The sequence below is a fragment of the Vipera berus genome, assembly GCF_964194415.1.
Source record: "Vipera berus genome assembly, chromosome: 2".
NCBI classification, from domain to species: domain Eukaryota; kingdom Metazoa; phylum Chordata; class Lepidosauria; order Squamata; family Viperidae; genus Vipera; species Vipera berus.
The window spans coordinates 17,651,669-17,679,059 of NC_138203.1; the positions used below are offsets into that span (position 1 = coordinate 17,651,669).

Consider the following 27,391-nt stretch of genomic DNA (forward strand, 5'->3'; position numbering starts at 1 on the left):
CAAGCCGCCGCCGTCCGGAGACCTGCCGAAGTTTGGGGAGGTTTGGGGAGGTGCGCGCGCACCTCCCCAAACGTCGGCAGGTCTCCGGACCTCCGCGCCCTGCCTGCCTGCTTCTTTCTGCTGCGGAAAGAAGCAGGCAGGCAGGGCGCGGAGGTCCGGAGAACTGCCGACGTTTGGGGAGGTTTGGGGAGGCGCGCACCTCCCCAAACCTCCCCAAATGTCGGCAGGTCTCCGGACTTCCGCGCCCTGCCTGCCTGCTTCTTTCCGCTGCGGAAAGAAGCAGGCAGGCAGGGCGCGGAAGTCCGGAGACCTGCCGACGTTTGGGGAGGTTTGGGGAGGCGCGCACCTCCCCAAACCTCCCCAAACTTCGGCAGGTCTCCGGACGGCGGTGGCTTGGGAGAGGTGCGCGCGATCCCGGAAGCACCAAAGCCTCGGCCGCGCACAAGTCCTTGGTAAGTTTTTTTGTTGACTGGAGTATAAGCCGAAGTGGAATTTTTCAGCCCAAAAAGTGGGCTGAAAAATTCGGCTTATACTCAAGTATATACGGTATATAAAACAGTGAAACACAAAAGTATGAGTGGATGTAGTTAATAATCTACAAGACAAGTACTGTAGTTACGTAATCAACTGTAAGAAAAAAAATGTTAGATTAAGGATTTTGTTATAATTCATCTTACAAGTTTACTTCATGTATCACTACCAGTTCATCATTCATCCACTTGTAAAAATGATTTGCGTACTTCCAGTTAACACAACAAAATCGTTTCTTTTTAAAAAAATATGAAATTACATCCCATGTGTTATTTCTTAGAAATTGAAGGAATTAACATTTATTTATTTATATGGAGGTTTATCCTGTTCAAATTGCAACCAACAGAGTGGCAAACACCCCTCTGTTTTATAATTTAGAAATTTCAAACGTTGTAAATTGTTTTTAAGTACCTCTATAAGCAGTCCTAAAATAGTTCCATTTGGCTAATGTATATATTGGTTTACCTCTGAATAATTCGGGGAGGGGGGATATTCCAGTCTATACTTGAAGCACAGTTACATTGTGTTTCATGTATAGCGCATGCGGAAATCAACACCATTTGAAAAATTGATGTTCTGAATATTTTTTAGGAATTAAGTGAACATTGATCAGCAGTATGTTTTGAACTATTTTGCTTCTTCAAATAAAATTTTCAGTTTGAGGTCAGAAAACTGTCATATGTATCCAATGTCAGAAAACTGTCAAGTTTAAATTGTTTTAAACATATTTACATGGCAAGCAGTTTATGAATGAAAGAGTTAAGAACTAGATTTTATTTTATTTCATCTACTTATAATTGATAGGGGGAAATATGCTTTCTTGAACTTACCTTGAAGAAGAACATTTGTGCTCTGTACTTCAAGCAATTCAATAATATCTATTGTTTTTCTCAGAAATCGCCTGGAAGAACATGGACAAATTAGAGCTTTAATATATCTCTTGAAAGTGGAAGTGGAAAGGCATAATTCTGTTTGGAATCAACTGGGATTATGATTCCAAGGATCTTGGATAAATGACTGTATCTCAAAATGAATTTGTTGAAGTTATTAAAATCTGAGGATACATCATGTTGTCTTGTATTATCTTAAAGACCTGATGGTTTGCTTTCCTAGGTATATTTAGATAATACAACTTAGGAAGTTAACCTACCTTATGATTTCTAGCCAATTTGTACTTTCCAACAGTGAAAACCATTTTACATCAGTATCCCAGAATTCTGCACTGTTATCTGAAAAAAACCACCCAAGATAATAATTTTAGCTATTTACATATGAAATATAGAATGCATTTATGTCAATTAAGCTAATGACTGTGTTATATTCTCATATATTTTTGCACCAGCAGAACCCATGTAGTCAGAGTATACAATTTATTGTTTTATTCTGTATTTAAATAATGCTTCAACAATACAATTCAAAAGAACGGTCAACTATAGAAAGGCATACAATAACTGAATGTTTATACCAATCAGTAGACTAAGAAAAACTTCTGAAAGAAAGGTGAAGTGGAACTCCCCCACCCCCCAAAAAAACCAATAAAAAAACCTTGAAAGACTGATTAGGATTAATATTTATCAGTTCTTATTGCAAAATCACTTTACGGTTAACAAAAGCAGTAAAAAGCAAAGAAGACAACAAAATCTGCCTCTTTTGAAAAATGATCCATTAATTCCTGGCTTAAGATATGACATGCATCTGCAGTTTTAAAAACAAGCCTTTGAAGTATCAATAGTAAACACAGCAGTTCATGCCTTTTTTCCACATTAAGAGTTCTAAAACATTTATTTTCCTTATGTTTTACACACCTATTAAAAACAGCTGTTTAAATCTAGTATATGCAACTTGGATTTCTTGCAAAGATGGAAGGCTGCTTGAAAGGTCTTCAATTTTCAAGGCTTCATATGGAGGCTTATCAATTGTTTTATACATTCTAAATAGAATAGATTAACAACATTCAGAACACAATAGAATGCATTAAACTGGAGACTTCTTTATCTGGCATCAAAAGGGCAGAACTAGCAATTCTGGGAACAAATGTGGCAAGATTGTCAAAGTTCTCTAATTTTATACAATCTTAGGGTAGGGAAATAATATTTCTTTCTCTGGGATTCTTTAGCAAGCATACAAATTTACTTTAAAAAATAAAGCATCTGTGGGTACCAATCTTCCTGACCTCCTTCTCTGTATTGTTATAGAGAAATATATATCTTATTGTGAAGAAACTTAAGCCTTCCTGGAGTATTAAGCATGTATTAATAGCAGAAAAATTTTAATAGAAAATATTTACTATATAACCTATTGTTACATTTCCAACATCTTTCTTGCAGCTCCTATTTATTGTACTGTGTTATTGCTTTTTGGAGTGTTTTATAAGTTTGATAAATGTATTAATAAAACTAAAGGCCTGGTGTCTTAATGCATGGATTTTTATACCTTTTCTCACCTGAGTCCCAAAGCAACTTCCAAGCCTCATTGTGATTTAGACTTGCTTTTCTTAGCTAGATGAGTGAACAAAGTGTTCACTAATACCATGGTCTAAATCAGGGGTCCCCAACTCCCGGACCGTGGCCCACTACCAAGCCACGGCCTATTTGCAACCAGGCTGTGCAAGCAGAGAACCAATGTGCACACACATGCACACAGTTTGACTTGTGAGCAGAGGGCCATGTGTGTGCACACATGCAGCTCAAATTGCACAAGTCAAGCTATGTGCGCATGCTCAGGCAAGTTGAGCTGCATGCCCCCTGCTCGTGTGGACCAGTTCCACTTTTACCCCACCCCACTGGACTGCCAAGCAACAAAGTTTGGGGACCACTGGTCTAAATTATATTGATACTTACACATAAGATATTGCTGAAAGCATTGTATCTTTCCCTACTGCCCAAGAATTTGTGATTTAAAGTACTGGGAAATTAAAGACATAGCATAGGGTTGTTCAAAATTTATGGTTCCAAAAAGAGGAAATCCTAGGGAAATTTCTGTGACCAGATTGATCCAGTTATTCCACAAATAGGCTAGCAGTCTTCTGCAGCATTCAGAACACCATACAAGGCTTTTACTCAGATCTGCTTCCAGAAAAGTGCCAGACCACGCAGAATAGTGATCCAGAGAAGGAACAAATGTCTAGTATATTATCAATGGGAAAGAAAATGAAAGCTTGTCATTAGGAATTAAGTATTCATAGAGTTAATGCAGTTGAAAATGCAAATGTGCTAAGTTGAAACAGAACTATTATTTACCCATCCAAGAATAGTTTGTGCAGCTGGGAAGCGTTGTCATCTTGTTCTTTGGCAAAAGTTGACATCTTGAGGAGAGCAGCACCATTATGGCAAGACCAACACCAAACCTGCAGTAGATATTTACATGTTGTGATTTAGTTATGTATGAGAAACATTCATTTTGTTATGGAGTAGTAGAAGCGTCACACAGCACAAGTTAAGAGTATTCCACTCACCACGCATAAAATTCAGTGCCCTGAATGAAGGTGGATGAAATAGCTTGGAAAATCCTTCAAACAACAATTTGGATTATCTTAATAAGGTCCCATGCTCCCTCCCCATTAGATCTAGCCATGTACCCCAGGATTTCCTACCTGGATTAAGAATCAATGTATAACTGTGTACCAGCAGCTAAGTTTTCTGTCATCCTTTTTATTTTAAAAAAGGGAAGTTTAAATGCAGTTGAATGAGAAATTGCTGAACTGGCATAAATCAAAATGTTTCATGCAACCTCAGAATGTTTCAACAAACAAGGGGTTTTTAACATATTACAACTGTTAATTGATAAGGTACTTGTAACCTGTCTCATATATACCCTGCCTTTGCATAATCAACCCATATTTTCCCTCCCTTTCTCTCTCATCTCACCCCAATTTATATCCAGTATTCAATGTATCAGATGAAAGCAAGCACAATTCACAAAAAATATGCCTTTTGATAAACTATTTTTGATAAACTATGTTGGTTGGAAAAGGTGTTTCCAGATCTTCCTGATTTTTTTCCATCATAGGCTAACATGACTCTCCTACAATATCACCCTTTATGAAATATTTATAGCATATATAGGTAGGCTTCGGGGTGAGGTATCATCAATATGCTGATGATACCCAGCTTTTCATCTCCACCCCGAACCAACCCAATGATGCCCTCGATGTGATGTCCCGTTGTCTGGAAGCGGTACAGATTTGGATGGGAAAGAACAGGCTCCGGCTCAACCCGGCCAAGACTGAGTGGCTTTACGTACCGGCATCTCATTTAGTCCAAGAGGTTCCATCTTTGGTTATAGGAGGAGAGATGTTACCTCCCGTTGATAGAGCATGCAATCTAGGCGTCCTCCTGGATTCACGACTCAGTTTTGAAGACCATATTGGAGTCGTGGCTAGGGGGGCATTTGCCCAGGTTCGCCTGGTACGCCTGTTGTGCCCCTTTCTGGACCGAGATGCCCTACGTACAGTCACCCACGCACTCGTTACCTCCCGTATAGATTACTGCAATGCTCTCTACATGGGGCTGCCCTTGAAGACCACCCGGAGGCTTCAGCTGGTTCAGAGTGTGGCCGCGTGGGTAGTGATGGGAGCACCCCGATACTCCCATATTACACCCCTCCTGCGTGAGCTGCATTGGTTACCGGTTGTCCTCCGGGTGAGATTTAAAGTGCTGGTACTTACCTTTAAAGCCCTACATGGCTTAGACCCAGGATACTTGCAGGACCATCTGCTGCCGGGAACCACTTCCCATTGCCCAGTACGCTCACACAGAGAAGGCCTCCTCAGGGTACCGTCGGCTAGACAATGTCGGCTGGCGACCCCCAGGGGGAGGGTCTTCTCTGTGGGAGCGCCAGCCCTATGGAACCAGCTCCCCCCTGAGCTTCGGATGGCCCCGGATCTCCAGTCCTTTCGCCGCGGCCTCAAAACACTCCTTTTCCACCTGGCTGACCTGGACTGACAGGGATTTTAATTACGTTTTTAATTTTTAACTCTAATTTTTAATTTATTTTAATTTTAATTTATTCTACAGGGGGGGCCATTAATGTAATTTTTATTTTAACTTCTGTATTATTGTATGTTATTGTTGTTAGCCGCCCTGAGTCCTTCGGGAGATAGGGCAGCATATAAGTCCCAATAATAAATAAATAAAATAAATATATGTTTTTCTCTAGCTATAGCTATAACTATTGAAATAAAAAACACTTTCAGCTTTCCAACACATGCAACATCACTAGAGTTTCTAAGAGTGCCACCCAGAAGAAATCCCATTTAGCTAACAACTGGAGCAAGGATTTTCTTAGCAATATCAATCTGTAAGATTTCACTCCCTTTAGAAATTCTAGTTATCTCCTCAATCCATTTTAAAAAGAAGTTAAAACATATGTTCAAGCATGATTTGAAGATGGCTGCCTGAGTTTTATGACTTATGGAGAAGACTTTTCACTCCTTATTTATTATTTGTAAATGAAATAATTATATATTCAATGTTTTGGGGGGTTATAAGCAGGTTTTTATTTATGGTATTTTTATGATACTGCTAGATACCATGGGATGGTTTCACTGGTTCATGGGACAGAGCATAGGAGAGATAAATATGATCAATGTAAATGAAAGGGGTAGTTAGGAAAGCTAATACCATGTAGGAGTTAAGATGTTAGACTAGGGGCAGGAAAATGCGTGATCTAAAAACTTATCTATTCGGAGAAGCCGGCCTGGCCTGATGGATTTGGGTTTTAAAATTATTTATCTAATGTATTCTTATTTTATTGCCCTGTACACCGCCCTGAGTCCTCTAGGAGAAGGGCGGTATATAAATCAAATAAATAAATAAATAAAACCCAATTTCTACTCCTCCTTAGAGACGGAAGCCAGATGGGTGACCTGGATCAGTCCTTCTCTCTCAATCCACATCAGTCCTAGGTTCTGCAAAAAAAGGGGCCTAACAATATATTTTTTGGTCACATCACACATTCGTAGCTTTGCTGCATGAATCATAGTGAGTGTAAATCAAAATAAATCCTACAGGTAAGGAATACTCATGCTAGAAACAGCAAAATGGGCTAGAACTAGGATATATTCCCGTCTCCCTACGCAAAGTTGATTCTACCTGTATCAGTAGAATACTAAAACAGAGCTATAGTTTGCTAAATTGGAACTGGAAACTCAGTCTGAATCAGGTTACTGGTTCTGAACTGAAAAAGGCTTTAAAGGCCTTAACAAAAAAAAGAAGAGAGTACAAAATTCATTTCCACTCATCCAAATCAAAGGACTGTTTGAACTGATCTATTAACTGTATCCATTAATCCTACTTCCCAGACTGTGATAAGAACTCTGTATATGTAGAAGCAAACAATAATCAAACTACATACATGAGACAAGCCGTTAATATTCCGTTTTGCTTATCTCTGATTGTGCTAAGGCTATATAATTAAATTGCACTCATTTGATGTTACCCAAATCATTTAGTAGTAATAAAGGAAGCCATGTGTGTGTGTGTGTGTGTGTGTGTGTGTGTGCGCGCGTGTGTGTGTGTGTGCGTGCAATGTATATATGTAATATATAATGTAATATAACACAATATACATGTATATACGTTTACAAAAAGCTTCTTCAAGCTTGTCAACAAATACACTCACTGGAATTCCTCTTCCTTGATACTGCAAAATGCTCTCTTCAGAAATAGCCATTGGAACAACAAAATAGGGAGGCAACCTGAGAAAAGTTAATTTAACAAATTAAAATCTGCAAGTTATTCAGACTTAACTCTTGGTTGGGGCTTCTCATTAGAGTTCAATTACGGTAGTTAGAAATTGTACAGAAGACCTGAAGACATTTTAAATAGTTGATTGTCTTGTGATAATGAAGACTGCAGCCCACATCTTATATTCTCTTGGGTTTAAACTTTCTATTAAACAGAAATCTAGCTTTATATTCCTTATCCTTCCTGTTAGGGAGCCTGTGGACATCATAAAGCAGGGTGCATAATGGATCATCTGTATTAATTATATTCAAAAGCAAACTTTGAATGTGGTGAAAAATGGGTGCAAAAGTTATTGTGAACCTTGAACTAAAGAAAATGTATTTTACTTCTGTACAAAAGTTTAAAATCTATCATCTACTCATCACAGTTAGTTTCATGAGCCTGTATCACTTGCTATATCTACCTGCTCATATTTTAATTTATAACAGGTACTCCTAGAATTATGCCAGGTCTTCTTCCTGAGGCTGCTTGCAATGCTTCTGAGGCTTTCTGAAACCCTGCAAGAAGGTTGTGCCAGCCATTCACTATTCTTACAGTGCTCTGGAAAGTTTCCAAGGCTTTCTGAAGCATCATGAGAGCCGCCCACACAATTTAGGTAACAGTAGATGCAGCCTTCTGGTGGGGATTTAGAAGGCCTTAGAGCAGGGGTGTCAAACTCAATTTCATTGAGGGCCACATCAGCACTGCAGTTGCCCTCAATGGGCCAGGTGGGTATGGCAAGGGTGGGCGTGGCCTACTGGGTGGGCGTGGCTAGAGTGCATATGGCCTACTAGGTGGGCATGGCCAGCTCTACATCGTTCGCATCAAGGGTGCCTATGGGGGCCTGGGCAGGAGTGGGACAGATCTGAGGGTCTCTGGCAGAAGGAAGGTCTCTGGGCCAGGGCCAAGGCAGTGGGGACCGGTCCCTCACTGTTTCCAGGATGGCTTCACGGGCCACATGAAACCACTTCGCGGGCCAGATCCGGCCCCCGGGCCTTGTGTTTGACATGTCTGCCTTAGAAGCCTTCTGAAGCATTGTGAGAAGGGCAAGCAGCCTTGGGAAGAAGATATGGTGCAGCCAGCTGCTGCCTTGCATAGAGCCAAGCTGGGCACACTTCGTCAGCAGCGGAAGGAAGATGCTGAGGGTTGGCGAGGTGAATGCAGAGGGGCAGGGAGGACAAGGGACACAAAAGGGAAACCAGTTTGAGTTGCGGATTGTTCAGTCAACAACGTTAATTTTTAAAAAGTGATGAGTTCTTACTTTTTAGAGACTTTATAACCTTCATTGGCATTCACTGCTTTGTATTTTAGATTTCCTTTGGTACGCTCCAATTCTTGACGCCAGTCTTTAATAGAATCAAACCATACTACTTGATTCTCTTTCTCTGTTGAAATATAATTTTTTTTTTTAAGACTGGACAATTTTGAACTTTTCAAATGGATTTTGCATCTTAACCCAAAACCTGACAAGAGTTTGTGAAAGATGCTTTTTAGTAAGATACACACTGGATATTTTTTTTTAATTGTAATTTAGGTTTTATTTATTTATTTTATTTTATTTATTTATTTGTTTTTATATACCGCCCTTCTCCCGAGGGACTCGGGGCGGTGTACAGAGTAAGGTAGGTATACAGATTGAACAATAGAGAAAAACAATAGTAAAAACAACTGAGACCAATTACCATCCTGAGATGTTTCAAAGCCAATGTTTCAGACTGTGACCATAATTAATAGGGGATGCATATATTTTCATTTTTAACAGAAGTAGCGATGTCACTTTTTAATCAAATTCCTGCCTACGGAATATTGATGAGTCTTTTACAGGTATCTAGAACGTACATAAACAGCTATTATACAATCTATTTCTCATCAGTATTAGACAGGACAAATGACCAAGCTAACCAAGGGGGGAACACAACAAGCCTATTTTAAAGAAAGTATGTCAACACAATAGTTACTTAGAATCAAAATAACAAGGCAGAGATATTGTGCATGCTTACCTGAATCATTTGGGGCAGCTGATGCATAAGAGAACAGAAACAAGCGTTTAAATAGCTTAGGGGTCTGTGTTTGATGAACTATGCCACTGACAATCTAAGAAAGGAACAAGAAAACAACATATTTGTAATGCATTCATGTTAGTTAGAAGAAACGAATACCTTCCAACTTTGCTAGACTGCTGAATAATTTTCTAAAGTGACCATATATACTTCAACAGGCTAATATCAACTCTGTTGAAATGCTTTTTATGGACTTCCCCTATTAGCATTTAAATATCTAACTAGAAGATGCTGTCTAGCTAGCATACTGTAGTACAAAGGATACAAATCTCATAAGCTGCCTGCATAGCTACTTGTCAGTACATGGAATTGTGTTGGAGCTAGCAATTAAGTTAGGACAAACAGCAGATGGAAACATATACAGAAGGTTCTAAAAGTCTGAATGAGGAGGCTGAAGATTAGGACCCCAAGTTGATTTCCTCAGTAATGCTATCTCTAGTTATAAGTACAGATTTTTATGAAAAGGAGGTTTGGAGAAGATTGAGAATGCCCACAGCTCTATGATTGGCCATAAATTTCCTGCATTTTGTTCATACCCTCTTTCTTCATTCTTAGCAACGTAACAACCAAAGCAGGTATAACTAGATCAACATAACCTGCAAAACTGCAATAAGTTTCCAACACTCAGGTTAGAATTCAAAGCAAATCAAACACAGAGACACAAGATTTATTAATAGTCTCAGGAGCTAAAAACGTAACATATTATATACACAGTTAGGATTCCTCATTATCTAAAGTAAGGATTAGTCACGAAATCAGTGCCACATAGTACCCTATTTTTCTTCACTGTATGTTAAATCAAATGAGAAACATTCACATGGTACAATTAATTTAAAAACAGAATCCAGCAATTAGGATATAGTCTATTCCTTAGACCTGTGGTGGCGAACCTATGGCACGGGTGCCACTGGTGGCACGCAGAGCCCTCTCTGTGGGCACGCATGCTGTCACCCCAGTCCTAGGCCTCCAGCTGGGTTTTATAAAACCTTTTCACTTTAGGCCTCTGCTGCCATGTGCGGGGAAAAAAAAGGTTCAATCAGTCAATCAATTTCAACTTCTCGCAGGAAAAAAAAAGATCTCACAAAGTTGGAATTGATTGAACTTTTTAGTCCCACCCAGTCTGCCGTTACCACCGCAGCTATACCCACCCAATGTGCCATGGCCATCCAATTGGCCACATCCAGCCAATGGGCCACGCCCACCCGATAATACGTAAGTGGGTTTTGGGTTGCACTTTGGGCACTCGGTCTCTAAAAGGTTCGCCATCACTGCCTTAGACTAAAATCAGTGGTGGGATTCAGTTGGTTTGCACCACTTCGGCAGAACTGGTAACTAATTTTTTGATGCCCAGGCCCAGAATGGACTTCCGGAAGCGGTATCCACACAGAAAACTGGTTGTTCACATATCTGAATCCCACCACTGACTAAAATGTATTTTAGGCAAAAGTGGATTCACAAATGAAGGCAAAACGTGGATTCAAATCTGTGCTAAACTATAATGGGTTTTGTTTGCCATTCATTTAGCATGCAGATTGTAAATCAATGGTTTATAGTTGTGATTAACTGAAAACATGGCTAAGCCACAACTAGATAAAGATGCTTCAACAAGGCAGGACTTTCTTCCCTGTTTAATTTTTCAGATATTCTTAAAAAATGTAACTCGATTGTAACATTTCAGTGCTCTTCATGAAAGTTTAGTCATAGTCCAAAGGTTTGTTTTTAAAAAAGGAAATTGGTAAAGCCATAATTACCCTCTTAACTTCTTCTTCCTTGGTATATCTTAAACAGAAGTGAAACACTCTAAGATCTTTACAGTAGATTATTATTGTTTCTGGATATTTTCTCAGTTGACCACTTAGAGGTTTTTTTTTCTCATCATAAACTGTAAGGAAAGTATAGGTCAGTTTTAACATTTATTCAGGTATGCAACTTACCACTATTTATCCAGCAAATCAGTAAACTTAGATCTTGCCCGCAAAAATATTCCTAAGTTTATAGCCATTACAATGAGAAACTGGGATTTTTTTTAAAAAAACAACACAGGATTTCCCCCCCAATTTGCTTAAGAGGCTAGAGCAGCGTTCCCCAACCTTTCCCGGTTGGCAGTCCACTATAAGCGCAAGTGGGGCTGTGAGTGCCAGCACCTGCCATTCACGTGAGTCAAGTTGTGCGTGTGCATGACAGCCCGCCACTCACATGGCCCGGTTGCAAATAGGCCACAACCTGGTAGTGGGCTGTGGCCCACAGGTTGGGGACACCTGAGCTAGAGAACCATTTAAAAATTTAAGATGCTGGAATATACAGTTTCATAATGAGTAAAATACACCTGAAAGAACACATTGCTTAAGACAGTGTTTCCCAACCTTGGTCACTTAAAGATGTGTGGACTTCAACTCCCAGAATTCCCTAGTCAGCTATGCTGAGTGGGGAATTCTGGGAGTTGAAGTCCACACGTCTTCAAGTGGCCAAGGTTGGGAAACACAGGCTTAAGAGAATCAGTGTGCAGATCTGTGGCCTGGGCTGTTGCTAATGTGGTTGTCTCTGCAACCCTACTTTGGTACTATCATCCTAACCACTAACTGCAATGTACTTTCTTTATCTCCTGCAATTCATGTTGAAAATACAAACAATATGCAAACTTTCTCTCAAATATTTGTATTCCTAAAGATTTAAATACTTGAATACATGCTTCACAATAATTTACTGCTGAATTGACTTTTAACTAGAACAGAAAGTCTTTTGCTTTTGTTGACTCATGCATGCATTGATAACCTCAAGGTTGGGTTAGTACAGTATGGTCTTTGCAAAGCAGGCAATGACAGTAATCTGAAAACCAACTGGCCAAAAACGTATCAGGACAAATAATGTTGTTCCTTTCCAAATACAGGTAGACCTTGACTTACGACAACAATGGAGCCCCAAATTTCCGTTGCTGAGCAAGATAGTTAAGTGACTTTTGCCCGGTTTTATGATTTTTTTGCTACAGTTAAGCAAATCATTGCAGTTGTTAAATGAATTGTGTGCTTGTTCAATGAATCCCCATTAATTTTGTTTGTTGGAAGCCAGCTGGGAAAGTTACAAATGGTGATCACATCAATTGGGAACAATGCAACTGTCATAAATATATTCCAATTACCTGAATTTTGATCCCTTGATCATGGGTATGCTGCAATGATCATAAGTATGAAAAATGGTCATCAGTCACTTTTTTCACTGGCATTATAACTTCAGTCACAAAATGCTTATAGGTTTTAAGTACCTGTACATCATAGTACATCACAGGTTGCTCTCCAAGGCAATTCAAGGATCTCACAATGCTGTTAAAACTCTGGGTGGTTCAGAACCAAATTATCTCAGGGAATCTCATCTCCCATACAGTCCACAATGGAAGGAAGCAGGATGTGTATGGAGATGCTCACCCAGCCAGGTCATAGTTATCCCAAAGGTGCTTTTTCACTTCATTTTTTCTTTGAAGATGTTTAGCAGCTTTTTGGATGAGAAGCGAAACGTCTTCAAAGAAAAAAACAAAAAAGCCCAGTTGCCTCGTGAAAAAGTACCTTTGGGGAAGGAAGCAGGTTTTGTAAGAATGGAGAAGTATAGTGAATGCAGTACTGTACAATAGATCTAATTAGACTTTGCTTTTATATCCAAATGTGATTTTGCTTATTTCTTACTCTTCTTCTTCACTTTGCATGTCTTATTTATCAGAAATATGTGTAGTTTTGTAATCAAAAACAAAATTAAAACATTAACATTACATTTAAAAAAATACCTAAACCCATGTTTGACAAAACTGAACTTGTATTTCTGATAATCAAGTGTAGTAATTAAGATAAAGCAATTATTAATGCTAACCTACCTCCATAAAGTTGATCTATACATTGAAGTGTTATGTCATTTTCTTCCAAGATTTTATTTTTAAACTGTGGTTCCTAGAAGAAGAAAATGCCTTAACTTACATTTAACAGAACGCAATATATAATTTGATACGTTTTCTCTTTTACTATCAATACAAGAGAACATACATTCAAAAAGTTAATTAGTTCTTTTTATTTCTGGAGTACTAAACCTCTAAAAACTAATGAAACAGAGTATCACCAACATTACCAAATACAGCTGAATCTTAACCACAGATTTTTTTTTTCCCCTTTAAAGATTCTAATCCTCCCCAGAACTGTGCCAAAACCAACCCTGGTATTTTCCACAAGTAATATCCTAATTTGCAGGGATTTACTATTTTCACTTTCTGCCAAAAAAGTTCTTAAAAGTCTTTAAATAGATTATACATTCAAAACTATAAAATGTCAACTTGTACTAAATTCATTTTAGGAGAGCATAGCTTAGCTTTCCAATATTCTATTACAAAACCTCATGCCCAAATCATTATTGAGATAAAAAGTACACAACCATCATGTAACGAAGAGAATGCCCACAAAGATGAATAACTTTAATCACTTACATCCTCTAAAGTGGATTCTTCTCCAAGGAATGAAATCTTGAAGTTTGTGCAAATAAGTTTTCCGAAAGTGCCACGATTTGATCCATCGTCTTGTACAAATTTCAAAACCATGTTTGCTTCACAAAGCACCAGCTCACCTAACAGAAGTTAAATTTACTTCTTACATTGCAATGAACTACTTAAGATTCTCAAATCCCAAGTTGCTCAAATGCTATCACTATAAATATAATATGAGCTATATAATTAAAGGGGTTTTGCTACTGTTATTGCTCTAAACTGGAGAAATAGTAGTGCACTTTAAACTGCACTAACAGCTCAATATGTAACACAGGGCACAGTCACCCTTAATCTGAAAATAATCAAAAATAATATTTTAAGGAAATTATATACAGTTCATCTAAATTAGGATTGCATTATAAAAAGGAACCATTCTTCTGCCCTGGCATCCATTTAGCCAGTAGTCTCCGCTATTTTCATAGATATAAGGCAAACAGATTCATTTTTCAAAGTAACACCATGTATTTTTTAAATCAAGGAGTTTTTAAGTTACACAAATTGAAAAGTATCCTAATAATAATACAATACTAAAATAATTATTTCTATTTAGTTACTCATTCATTGACATACAGTATATTCCTTAGAACACAGTACATCTACTTAACTGCATCATGTAATGCACAACTACAGCATCCAATATTGTGCAATATTATTTACTTAGCATTACCTGGTAACAAGTGAGGTTCCACTTCTTTTTCTATGGGTTGCCTCACATACACTTCCTAGAAGAAAGGACATTGCATTACTTCAGATATTAAGCAAAATGTTACATATTCAATAGACTGAAAACATGCTTTGAAAGCAAATTACTTCTGCTGTATTACATTGGCATGTAGAAAACACTTACCAGAGTTATTCAGTAACTTGAGACTAATCTTTTTGTGGAGAATTATAAGCACAGAGCAACAGCACAGATTACCATTACAAGAAAGCTATAATAATCTATTGCCGATATTCACCGCCCCGAGTCCCTTCGGAGAGAGGCGGTATATAAATCTAAATAAAATAAAAATAAATAAAATAAATCTACTATTCCTTGCTCCCCTTTTTAGTATTAAATACTAAAAGAAGGAAAACAAAGCTCACAACCCAAACAAGAACTCAATAAAATTGCTAATAATCTTTAACTAGTGTTAAGAAAGCTTTGAGACGAATTATCATGCTCTAAATTACTCAACAAACACAGCACCTAGTATATAATACAATCTGTTCCTCAAAGCCTAATTAGTTACTAGCAAAACCTGGTTTGGATGGTGAAAAGGAACAGTGTAAATTAAGGATTTCTAACGTCTGAAAATGTGTCTTACATGCTGAAAGCCCCAAGTTTGATTGTTTTCTACTTTATCTGATGGCTTAATACTACCGGTAGGAAAGACCTCCGATTGCAGACTTGAGAGAAATCCTGACAATCAAAATATTAAAATTTCTATGTCATCAGACTGACAAATTATTGATTTGACTCCCTACAAATTAAGTGGGAAAAGCCAACAAAAATACATATTTTAGAATTTTAGTTGATTCCAACCAGTTCCCCTTTGCTTCAGGTGGCCGGCCAGGAGGGAGGCAGGCTCACACAGCCACCAGCAACCATTCCAAGCTACTGTTCCCCACTTCTTCCATAGAAATGCAATAGGGGACTTTATCTGCAAATCCCAGCCAGACTGGACACAAAGCCCTGGGCTAAATCACCTGGAGCAGAGGTCCCTAATCTTTTGGGCACCAGGGACCTGTTCCATGGAGAAAAGTTTTTCCACGGACTGGAGAGCGTGTGGTTTTGTGTGCTGCCTGCATCCCATGGATGGCACTGCTTGTTTGTGAGGACTGGCTGCTGGCATGCCGAGGCCCAGTACCGGTCCACGGACCAGGGGTTGGGGACACCCCCCCGACCTGGATGATGTGGTTTACTAGGCACTTTATGGGCTTTTCGCTTCCACCAACCTCTTTTCTAAAGACCCCTATTGGTTGCTTTGCAGAGCCCTAATATTCACAGCATCAAACCTTCCACTCCCCAAGTAAAACGATCTGAATCATTCCAATAGTTTAGTTTGCTAGTTCTTGTATTTGCTTTTCAGATCTCATCTGAAAAAGTTGATATTTTTCTTTTTCTGCAATTTCATTTTCTATTCTCAACTTACCTAGCAATTTATTGATGCTGTTGACATCGGTCCTGCACAATGCCATAGCAATCAGCAGATGTTGTCCAGAAGGCCACCACACATCCCTCCCTAACTCCAGCTTTTGTTCTCTTTCTTTTGTTCTCTTGCAGGAATGATTTCAATAACAAAGCAGCACTGCTCCTGCCTAGATGATGGCTTTTCTTGCAGCAAGGTAGACAACTGAGGACATGTCAGCACTCATAGTGCCCCTCTGGCAGCTAACCACCCACCTTTATCATCCTGCCTTCTTGGCAGAGGCGCTGGCAGCCATACCGGAATTAATACTATCTAAAGGAATTAAAATGGAAGAGGAGAATGGATTTAAGAAATCCCAGCAATCCCAGCCACAAAGCAGGAGCCCAATCCACAAAGCTCCTGCTCTATCTGGACATGGTGGTGCAAGCTTCCTGAAACTGGCTTGCATCCCCCAAGCAATCAGAGACTTTAGTCAAAACCTTTATGTTTACAGTGATATTTCTGTAATTCTAATATAAATCTCTAAATAGTCCATTCAGCATTCTTCAAATGACTCAGGGTGGTTAAAGAAAACAACAACAACCCACTTCTACATTATAATTTCATTCCAGATCCATCACCCAGACCAAATGTCAGTTCAAGCAAGATAGTCTTAATATCTTTGCAAAAATTTATTAAATTTATGCACCACCCATCTCACTGTCAAGTGACTCTGGGAAGCTTATATCATCATGAAGGGAAAACTATAAAACAATAAATGTTAAATGTTAAAACATTAAACACTGAACATTCAAAGTTAACAAAAAAACTGGGTAAACAAGGAACCAATATACAAACGGGGTGGAGGTGGGATCTTCTTAGTCCACAAAACACCTCTAGCATGGAATGCCTTCATCAGAGACCCAAGCCAATTTGCAGAGCCAGGTTTTCAGGAAGACCAAGAGAGTTGGGGCAGATCCCACCTCCCAATGTTCCAGAGGGTGGGAGTCATAGCAGAAAAGGTTCTTCTCTTGGACCTCACCAGCATTAATTGCTTGATCAATGAGGTCTGCAGCATGGTAGCTACTACCAAGTATTTGGGCTCCTACGCCTTTTACTTTACATAGGTGAGGATCTTGAAGCATCCCTTTACAGGTTTAAAGCACAGAAAAAGACAATTCTGACTGGGAAAGACAACAATGCGAGTACAAGGGTACCAACTTGCTACTTGCTATACATAATATGCAATGTAATTGTGCTTGGGATTTGTGGTTGTTCCAGCAATTATCAGTGGATCCAATTCAAGGTGCTGGTTTTAAACATCTAAAACACTATATACCCACAAAATGGGGATATGACCCTTGTCAAATAAGCTCAGGTTTGTGATATACAGAACCCCTATTTAAAGCAATATTTAGTGTTTAATTCCTGCATTAAAAGTTCCCAGGAAAAACAGGGTGAAGAGAGCTATTGCCAAAACAGCTCAGTATTGGTAAGTTGAAACAATGCTGGACAGCAAATTGTTTGGTACTGAAATATGCAATGTGCTGAAATATGCAATGAACAAAAAATATGCTCTTTGTATATAGATGTACCTATGTTTTAAGCTAAGAATAGCAACAAAGAAATTCAAATAACCAGAACTCTATCCCACTATAATATTAATACCATCAATGGAACTACATTCCTACATCATTACCATGTAGTTTAATAAAAGGAAAACATTTACTACTTTGTTTCAATCTTCACTTTTTTTTAAAAAAAGCCCAAAAAGTACATGCTGAATCTTCCATTTCTTCCTTTTCAATTATACCTGTTTTCTAATTGTCATATATTTTATCTACAGTGAAACACTAAACTTATAATAGCAACCTGAAGTCTGCATAGCTGAGAAAACAAATCAATGCACCATCACTACATATTTCAGGTGAACTAGAAGTTGTTATAATCAACCTAAGGCAATATGATCTAAATGAGAAAAGAAACATCATTTACAGAATTATCACCACTTACAATTTCACTGCCCATTATACTTATACTAATGATACAATATTAGGAATTGGATTTATGCAATGAATAAATGTTTAAGGTCAATATGTAGCATTCTCAGTATTATCTAATCTTATGTTCCTTTTTACCTTAGAGAAAGGAGCTAATTTCTTTCATGATTGTTGCATTTTGCATAAAAAATGTTTTGACAACTGTTAACAGGAAGCCAGCCAAATATAAACACAGTTAACCATAAATGTTGCATACCAGCAAACTATTTATTGTGAAAAAAATTAAGGACACTAATGTTCTTAATATTTTTCCAGAGAAAAATACAAACTCCCCAAAGCTTTTTAATTTTATCACTTTAGTATCCAAAATGAATGAGGAAAATACCCAAAAAAACCAAACACACATATAGGCAAAATACTAGTAACCAAAATGGAAACCAATGCTTTCCTTTATATTACTACAGAGCTAGTTCTTAGGCAAAAAATAAACAAATACCACTTAGCCAACACACTAAATCTAAAATTAAATTGTTTTTCTCTAATAAGAATAATCTTTTTTGCTATATCTCATAGTTCCTTCAAGGGACTACAGTAATGGGAGAATTAAGAAAATAATGCATATGGACTGCCTAAACATTTATCAAAAATGGCAAACTATGATAAATGCTAAAGTACTCATCATTTAGTCTTAAAAATTAGATAAAGGTGTCCTGAAATCCTGAAAATCTAGTGTTATCATTCATTTTACATCAGTTAAAAAACCTACAAACCATCCCCAGTTGTTTAACCCAGGAGTCTCCAACCTTTCCGGCTTTGCGACCCGGTATGGGGTGGGAGAGGGGATGGGTTCTGTGCAAGCAGGCGGGTGTACTTGGGCAGCTCCATTTACACAAGGGGCGGGTGCATGTGCCCACCACTCAGGCAAGTAGAACTTCCCACGTAAGCGTCCATCGCTTGTGCAGCCTGGTTCCAAATAGGCTGCAGACCCCTGATTTAACCTAAGGCAGGGGTCCCCAACCCCCAGTCCGTGGACTGGTACTGGGCCGCGGCATGCCAACAACTGGTCCGCACAAACAAAGCGCCATCCGTGGGATGCAGGCAGCACACAAAACCACGCACTCCGATCCACGGAAAAATCTTTCTCCATGGAACCGGTCTCTGGTACCCAAAAGGTTGGGGGCCTCTCTACTAAGGGATAGGTTAAATTGAGTCCAACACTAGTTTCCAAGAATTTCACCAAATAAAAGAACATCAGTTTAAATGTAGTTTCAGATTGCTTAACTGAAATGTGAGCTCGAGAATTACTGAATGCAATAATCCAAGTTACTTTTGAAAAAAATGCCCCAAGTCTACATTAACTATGCTGACTGTGATTTCTTTTCTGTTAAGCAGTGACATTTAGGTGATCTTAATTAAGCCAGTCCTTCTCTCATTCTGACCTTCTCATTAAATTGCTGTTAAAAAAAACTGAGAAAAACTGCATAGACATTATTATTTGAAGTTTCACAATTTCATAGTATACTGGAGCAAACATAATCCTCAATAAGAGTCACTTTAACTTTCATACCCCAATTTTTTCCTCAAGCATAGTTTTGCTCACATTAATGAATATAATGTTGATGCTAAGAATTTAGACCAGACATGTCAAACACAAGGCCCGGGGGCCGGATCCGGCCCGTGAAGTGGTTTCATGCGGCCCGCGAAGCCATCCTGGAAACAGTGAGGGAACGGCCCCCACTGCCTTGGCCCTGGCCCAGAGACCCTCCTTCTGCCAGAGACCCTCAGATCTGTCCCACTCCTGCCCAGGCCCCCATAGGCACCCTTGATGCGAACGATGTAGAGCTGGCCACGCCCACCCAGTAGGCCATACGCACTCTAGCCACGCCCACCCAGTAGGCCACGCCCACCCAGGCCATACCCACCCGGCCCCCCGAGGGCAACCGCAATGCTGATGCGGCCCTCAATGAAATTGAGTTTGACACCCCTGATTTAGACAATTTGAGTATTACATTATAATATTTTATATATGAAAATCAGATTGTTCAACTTATTCAATGTCTGTCTCTAGGAGGGCATGAATCATGAAACTAAAAAACAAGTATAACCAGTATGGAACTGGCCTGAAGGGCAAGTTCAAGTATCTTTCTTTTATTAAGAAACAGTTACGGTACTATATAGACAAGCACAATAATAGCAGAAATATTTTTGTAACTTTTTGGCTTCTTTTTTTTTTTTTATTTCCCCCCCCCTTCCTAATCCCTCTATTTTTGTTACTTTGCATTTTATCTCTTTTTGAAATTTAATACTGTAAAGTGATTTTTTTTTAAAAAAGACAGAAAAGTAGAAGACTAGCAGAGCATAACTGTCAGAAGACATGATGAAAACCCCTTAATTTCATAACACATAGACAGATTTAACCATAGTATCAACTAGAAATCTGTGAGAATCTAGAAAAGCTTGGGACTGACAGGTCACCATTAACAGGCACATAAATATTTGCATACCATTCAAAAGAGACAATAAAAAAGCTAAAAAGGAAGCAAAAAGATCAGAATACTTCCTGGCCAGTTATTATACCCAAACAAGTAAAGATTAACACTTGGATTAACATCAGACAAACAGTGAACAGCCCAATCAAGCAACTTACCAAGGAGAAAATGTCACCCCCACCAACACTCACAAGGCAACTTAGTGTATATAAAAATAGAGAGCAAACCCCATTCTCTTCTAGAATTGAAGATGTTACCTAGCTGGTTAATGAAACTGCATGAAAATAACCAAGCTCAGAGAACACCAAGGGTCCCTCCGTCTCATTAACATTGTCCATCTTCAAATATAACTTGTTCCATTTGTTATATCTAGGATTTAAGTCGTTCAGAATCAGTTTAACGCTATTTCAACTGTCCACAACAGGATGCTCCCTGTATGTGCACAGTCTCAGTTATCACTAAGCTACTAACCATAAATCCTCCTAGCTACACCACTACCAACTCAAATCAGAACATTCTGAACACAGTTGCAATTTTCTCTTCAAGCATTAATCAAAAAGGTATAAAGGAAGAAACCCATTTTGAGTTCCATTAAATTCAGGATTCTCTACTTTGAATGGCTTCTTCCTTTACTCCAAATAATACAATATCCTAATTCTTACAAGCTTATTGACAGATACTTATCTTCCATGTGTATCCCATTATATTCCAGCTTCCTTCCTACCAGTCAGCATCTTAAGCTAACTAGAAGCCCATGGCCAAAATCCAGACAAAGCAATTCTATCTGTACTAATTGTTCCCACAAAAAATAATTTGCTAATGATCCTGCAATTACTTTATTTCTAACCAAAGGATAGAAACCTGTATGAAAAAGTACACAAAAAAGTGTTCATATTACAATACACTCAACATAAAGTAGCCAACTTCATGTTGCCTGAATGCTGCAATATACGGTTAGCTTATGGTTCAGTGAGTCACACAAATCCAAAAAACTGACTTGAGTAAACTATGGTATATTTAATTATGGGAGTGTCATGTGAGCACCACCAATGTCATTATTTATATCCTGCATACAGTGACTAGATCAGGGGTCAGCAACCTGAAACAGTGAAAGGGCCACTCGGAACCGGTTCCCTCACAAAAGGAAAAACTGGGAGCCGCAAAAAATGTGCGCATGTGCATACATGCGTGCATGAGCACAACAGGGTTTGACTGAAGAGTGGAGCCAAGGCGAGATATGCACCTACCCTGCATATTTGAATTGATTGGTTGAACTTTTTTAGTCCCACTTTTTTTTTGGACTACACATAGCAGAGGACTGGGAGCCGCAGGAGACGGCTGAAAGAGCCACATGCGGCTCTGGAGCTGCGGGTTGCAGACCTGTGGACTAGATCATCCAAGCAACATTCATTATACCAGCCTTTGTTCATATTCTGGCCATATGCTGACAATCTACCTCTGTGACAAATTACATTTCACCATTGGTTAGAAATATTGGGATGTATTCTTTGAATACATGATGTTTCCAACATCCTTCATTTTTAGTACAACCAAGAACGAAAATAAAGGATTAAACAGATATCATATAAAAATGGCAAACATCAAATGTAGAAAGGTATATTTCCACTAATATCTGATTAAATGGCTTTTCATTTTAACAAATGCACTTGAAAGCAATAAGGTGGTCTCAAAGCTAACTACCATTTTGGCTAAATGATAGTTCTGTTGCAATTTTCATGCAATCTGCTAATCTACATATTAAATGGATATGACACATCTAGACTTGGATGCTGGTTCAAGCCACAGTTGAACTACAATTTATTATCTAGTTTTTAACCCAAAGTTTAAAACAAGTTTACTTTTGTAATATGAGCTCCCTCTTTTGTCCAGACCAGTTCTACAATATGGATCAGGAAGCTACTCAAAGGTATCCATGAGGGAATGAGGTGTAAAAAAGCAGGTGCAACCCTGCAAGTGATAGCCTTTTTTTAAACATATCACAAACATTGCATACATGCAAAAAGGAGTTTGCTTTAATCATGCCCACCATCTTGATGTTTAGGACACCCCCTCCTCCCCAACAAGTGCCTATGAAAAGGAAGTACTCCCCTTACAATCTTTTCAGGTCCTCCATATTCTGAGAGACACCCTACAGCTCATATATAGGAAGTGAAACAGGGACACAATGGATCTAAACTTAAGAAAAGTTTATTTTCACTTATCTCTGGGGGATCCAAAATCTTAACTCCCAGGAAAACAACAAACAGGAAGCAATGACCTGGTCAGGCACTGCTTCCCTTGGGCTGCAGATCAGCACATTATGTCAACATGCCCAAAGCACTTTTTTTTTTACAATACCCAAATTTAATTGATATAGAACCAATCTGTTAAGCAATATGTAATACATTTGCTTTTCAAAACTTTGGTGTTAATGGATGTTTCATGATGCAACTATCTAAAAATGAAAATACTTTGGGACATATATTCCTTTTAGCTCATCAGATAAATTTAAGTTGCAGTGGAAAAAAAAGTCTCTCCAAGGGGAGTAAGATATATCATACAGGTTTGCAGACTCCAATAGTATTTAGGACACTCTATGATGTTTTATCTAAAGTAAACTAGGACAACCAGATAACCAGAGGAAAATACTTAAGGTAATATGGCTGTATTTGCTTGCTTAAAGCAAATCTCAATAAACTAACTGAAGTGTGCTTTGGAAAATGCAGGCACAGACCTTACTTAGCACAACCGTACTAAAGATACAGGCTATTAAATGTGGCACAATTACTCTACAGCACTGCAAAGTTTCATTTTTAGTCTAACTACAGTGAGTCTTACAGCACCTTAAATATTAACTAAGACATAAGCATATTCAATCTTACAGATGTACAATGGAAGCATTTTAAGATCCTTTTGGAAAGGCCTTAGGGAAATCTTTATGACTAGAAATAACTTCCCCCAACTCCATAACTTCAAGTATTATTTTATTAGTTCTGGACATCGCTTTTCACGGATTTTATTCCTGAAGAGCTGAAAATGAAGCAGTCTGAAACCTTACTCCTTTCTCGGCAAACTCTCTTCCTCTGCTGCATCCCGACGACAAACCCCTTTAGCTTTTAAAATTGAACTTAAAACATGGGCTCATCCCCCGATACACCGATTATAAAGTAGGGAACGGTTGCTGGAATTGGGTATGTGTAGTTTAATGAAGAGAAGGGTGAGGGGTGACATGATAGCAGTGTTCCAATATCTCAGGGGCTACCACAAAGAAGAGGGAGTCAAGCTATTCTCCAAGGCACCTGAAGGCAGGACAAGAAGCAACGGATGGAAACTAGTCAAGGAGAGAAGCAACCTAGAACTAAGGAGAAACTTCCTGACAGTTAGACCAATTAACCAGTGGAACAACCTGCCTCCAGAAGTGGTGAATGCTCCAACACTGGACGTTTTTAAGAAGAGACTGAACAGCCATTTGCCTGAAATGGTATAGGGTTTCCTGCCTTAGCAGGGGGTTGGACTAGATGACCTCCAAGGTCCCTTCCAACTTATTATTATTATCATTATTATCATTATTATTATTATTATTATTATTATTATTATTATTATTATTATTATTATTATTATTATTATTATATAAAAACCACATGCTTTTCCTGAGGAAGCAGGTGCTTCCAGAGGGCAATTGACGCTCATTCACAAAGATGCACCCGGGAAGGGGGGGGGGGAGTACAAGGATCCCGTTTCACACATGCAACTCTTCCCACGTTTTACCCTCCCCACCCCCGTTTCTTTTGCCTTTCTTACTAGCAAAAGGGAAAGACGGAAAACGGCACCTTTCTCCTCCATTTTGGCAGCGCCAGGAGCCCCCCACCCCAAGAAGCCTTTTGACACACAGACAGACACAAGAGAGTTGGATAAGCCCTCTCCTCCCGAAGGCTGATAAACCGAGAGGACACGGATGCCAAGAGTAAAAATGCTCATTAAGGGTCCTGCCCCCCCATTTCCTGCTCCCCCCCCCAAGGCTCCCTTGACTAAGGAAGAGGGATCCCAGCCATCATTTCCTAGACTAGGGATGGGAGGCGGGCGTGGCTGCAACAACGGCACCCTCGCCCACAAAGAAGCCCAAGTTTTTCCCCACAGGACGACAAACCCCCGGAAGAGCCATCGCCGCCACAAGAGGAAATTATACCTGTTTTCTAAATGTCATATATTTTATCTACAGTGAAACACTAAACTTATAATAGCAACCTGAAGTCTGCATAGCCGAGAAAACAAATCAATGCACCATCACTACATATTTCAGGTGAACTAGAAGTTGTTATATCAACCTAAGGCAGGGGTAGGCAACCTCGGCTCTTTTATGACTCATGGACTTCAACTCCCAGAATTCCTGAGCCAGCATAGCTGGCTCAGGAATCCTGGGAGTTGAAGTCCATGAGTCATAAAAGAGCCGAGGTTGCCTACCCCTGACCTAAGGCAATATGATCTAAATGAGAAAAGAAACCTCATTTACAGAATTATCACCACTTACAATTTCACTGCCCACGATACTTATAACTAATGATACAATATTAGGAATGGGATTGACGCAATGAATAAATGTTTAAGGTCAATATGTAGCAGTCTCAGTATTATCTAATCTTAGGTTCCTTTTTACCGTAGAGAAAAGAGCTGATTTCTTTCACGACGGTTGCATTTTGCATAAAAAAAATGTTTTGACAACTGTTAACAGGAAGCCAGCCAAATATAAACACAGTTAACCATAAATGTTGCATACCAGCAAACTATTTATTGTGGAAAAAATTAAGGACACTAATGTTCTTCCTAGACGAGGGATGGGAGGCGGGCGTGGCTGCAACGACGGCACCCTCAACCCACAAAGAAGCCCAAGTTTTTCCCCACAGGACGACAAACCGCCCAGAAGAGCCGTGGCCGCCACAAGAGGAAATTATACCTGTTTTCTAAATGTCATATATTTTATCTACAGTGAAACACTAAACTTATAATAGCAACCTGAAGTCTGCATAGCCGAGAAAACAAATCAATGCACCATCACTACATATTTCAGGTGAACTAGAAGTTGTTATATCAACCTAAGGCAGGGGTAGGCAACCTCGGCTCTTTTATGACTCATGGACTTCAACTCCCAGAATTCCTGAGCCAGCATAGCTGGCTCAGGAATCCTGGGAGTTGAAGTCCATGAGTCATAAAAGAGCCGAGGTTGCCTACTACCCCTGACCTAAGGCAATATGATCTAAATGAGAAAAGAAACATCATTTACAGAATTATCACCACTTACAATTTCACTGCCCATGACACTTATCCTAATGATACAATATTAGGAATGGGATTGATGCAATGAATAAATTTTTAAGCTCAATATGTAGCAGTCTCAGTATTATCTAATCTTAGGTTCCTTTTTACCGTAGAGAAAGGAGCTAATTTCTTTCACGATTGTTGCATTTTGCATGAAAAAAAATGTTTTGACAACCGCTAACAGGAAGCCAGCCAAACATAAACACAGTTAACCATAAACGTTGCATACCAGGCAAACTATTTATTGTGGGGGAAAAAATTAAGGACACTAATGTTCTTCCTAGACGAGGGATGGGAGGCGGGCGTGGCTGCAACGACGGCACCCTCACCCACAAAGAAGCCCAAGTTTTTTTTCCACAGGACGACAAACCGCCCGGAAGAGCCGTGGCCGCCACAAGAGGAAACCCGGAAAGCCAGCCGCCTTCCAGGAGGCCGCCACCGCTGGCCTGGCGGGAACTCTTCGGAGCGCCCGCCGCCGCCTCGCCTCGCCTCACCTCAGGGCTGATGTAGGAGACGAAGGAGGGCTTGGCCGGCTTAGCCCCCGCGCCCACCCCGGCGCCCAGCATGGCTTTCCCCCACGAAGTCCCCCCCGCGGCGGCGCTGCTGCTGCTGCTGCTGCTGCTCCAGCCGGTGCCGGCGGGCAGGGGCGTCGGCAACGTCGTCGGCGGTGTCGGCAGCTCCTCCCAGGAGGACTCCGCGTCCTCCGCCTCCGTCAACGCCGCCCTGTTCCGTCTGAAGTAGTTGATCCCTCCCATCGCCGCGACGGGCCTCTGCCTGCTCTCCCGCGCGCCTCGCCGCGGGCCCTCCCCGATCCTCCCCATTTCTGGAGGAAGGGCCCCGGAGGCAGCGCCGCCATTGGGCCAGCGCGCGTTCAATCAAGGCGGCGGACCGCCCCAACGGGGGCGGGGGGGAGGGGTTGGGGGGCCCTTCAGCTCTAGATCCTGGAGGGTTGGGAAGAGCGAGAAGAGAATCCAATCACAGCCTCAAGAACGAACTTGGATTGATACTTGCTTTGTCCAATCAGTAAAGCAAAAGCCTCTGCGGCTTCCTCATTGGCTCCTTCTTCTTTTTTTTTCTCCTCCCGCTGGAAGTTCGGACTTTGAATGGATTGCCCGTCGTGTGGTCACGCATTGCTTTTATATACTAATTACTATATATACTACCTATCAATGTAAAAGTATACGCTCAGTCGAGATTCCTTTTTTCACACAGTGCATTTTTTAAAAAAAAATCTTTTGAATTCTGCATGAATTCTAAGATTTACTATTTTTGTAACAAAATATTCTTAGGGGTTCGATAGAATGAAGGATGCTGAGAAACTCACGCAACACACAACTATTATAGAAGAGATAAACACAGCTGGGTGACTGGGCCATTGGGTCTCTCTCAGCCCATCATCTTACAAGGTTATTAGGAAAAATACAGCCCTCAACTTACAACAGTTCATTTAGTGACTGTTCATAGTTACAACAGCACTGAAATATGACTTATGACTGTTTTTCACATTTATGATGATTACAGCATGTACATACACACACAGGTAATTCTGAATTACAAGTGTTTACTTAACACTTGTTACGCGATTAGTGCCCCCTAGTGTTTACAAGCATGTCCCGAAATTATGAATATTGCAGCACCACAGCAGT

General features: G+C 39.7%; 1 protein-coding gene across 1 annotated transcript in view; it reads right to left on the bottom strand.

The window, feature by feature from the left end:
- Positions 1-26,500, bottom strand: part of MTMR12 (myotubularin related protein 12) — a gene marked incomplete at its 5' end in the record, with an annotated part of 41,535 nt that extends 15,035 nt beyond the window's left edge. Inside the window, 12 exons of the mRNA XM_081317494.1 lie at positions 1,362-1,432; positions 1,682-1,760; positions 2,337-2,461; positions 3,771-3,877; positions 7,153-7,228; positions 8,518-8,641; positions 9,257-9,350; positions 11,068-11,198; positions 13,176-13,248; positions 13,776-13,912; positions 14,500-14,554; positions 26,240-26,500. Coding sequence (XP_081173620.1) covers positions 1,362-1,432; positions 1,682-1,760; positions 2,337-2,461; positions 3,771-3,877; positions 7,153-7,228; positions 8,518-8,641; positions 9,257-9,350; positions 11,068-11,198; positions 13,176-13,248; positions 13,776-13,912; positions 14,500-14,554; positions 26,240-26,500 — 1,333 coding nt within the window. The remainder of the gene's footprint in view (positions 1-1,361; positions 1,433-1,681; positions 1,761-2,336; positions 2,462-3,770; positions 3,878-7,152; positions 7,229-8,517; positions 8,642-9,256; positions 9,351-11,067; positions 11,199-13,175; positions 13,249-13,775; positions 13,913-14,499; positions 14,555-26,239) is intronic.
- Positions 26,501-27,391: the final 891 nt, after the last annotated feature.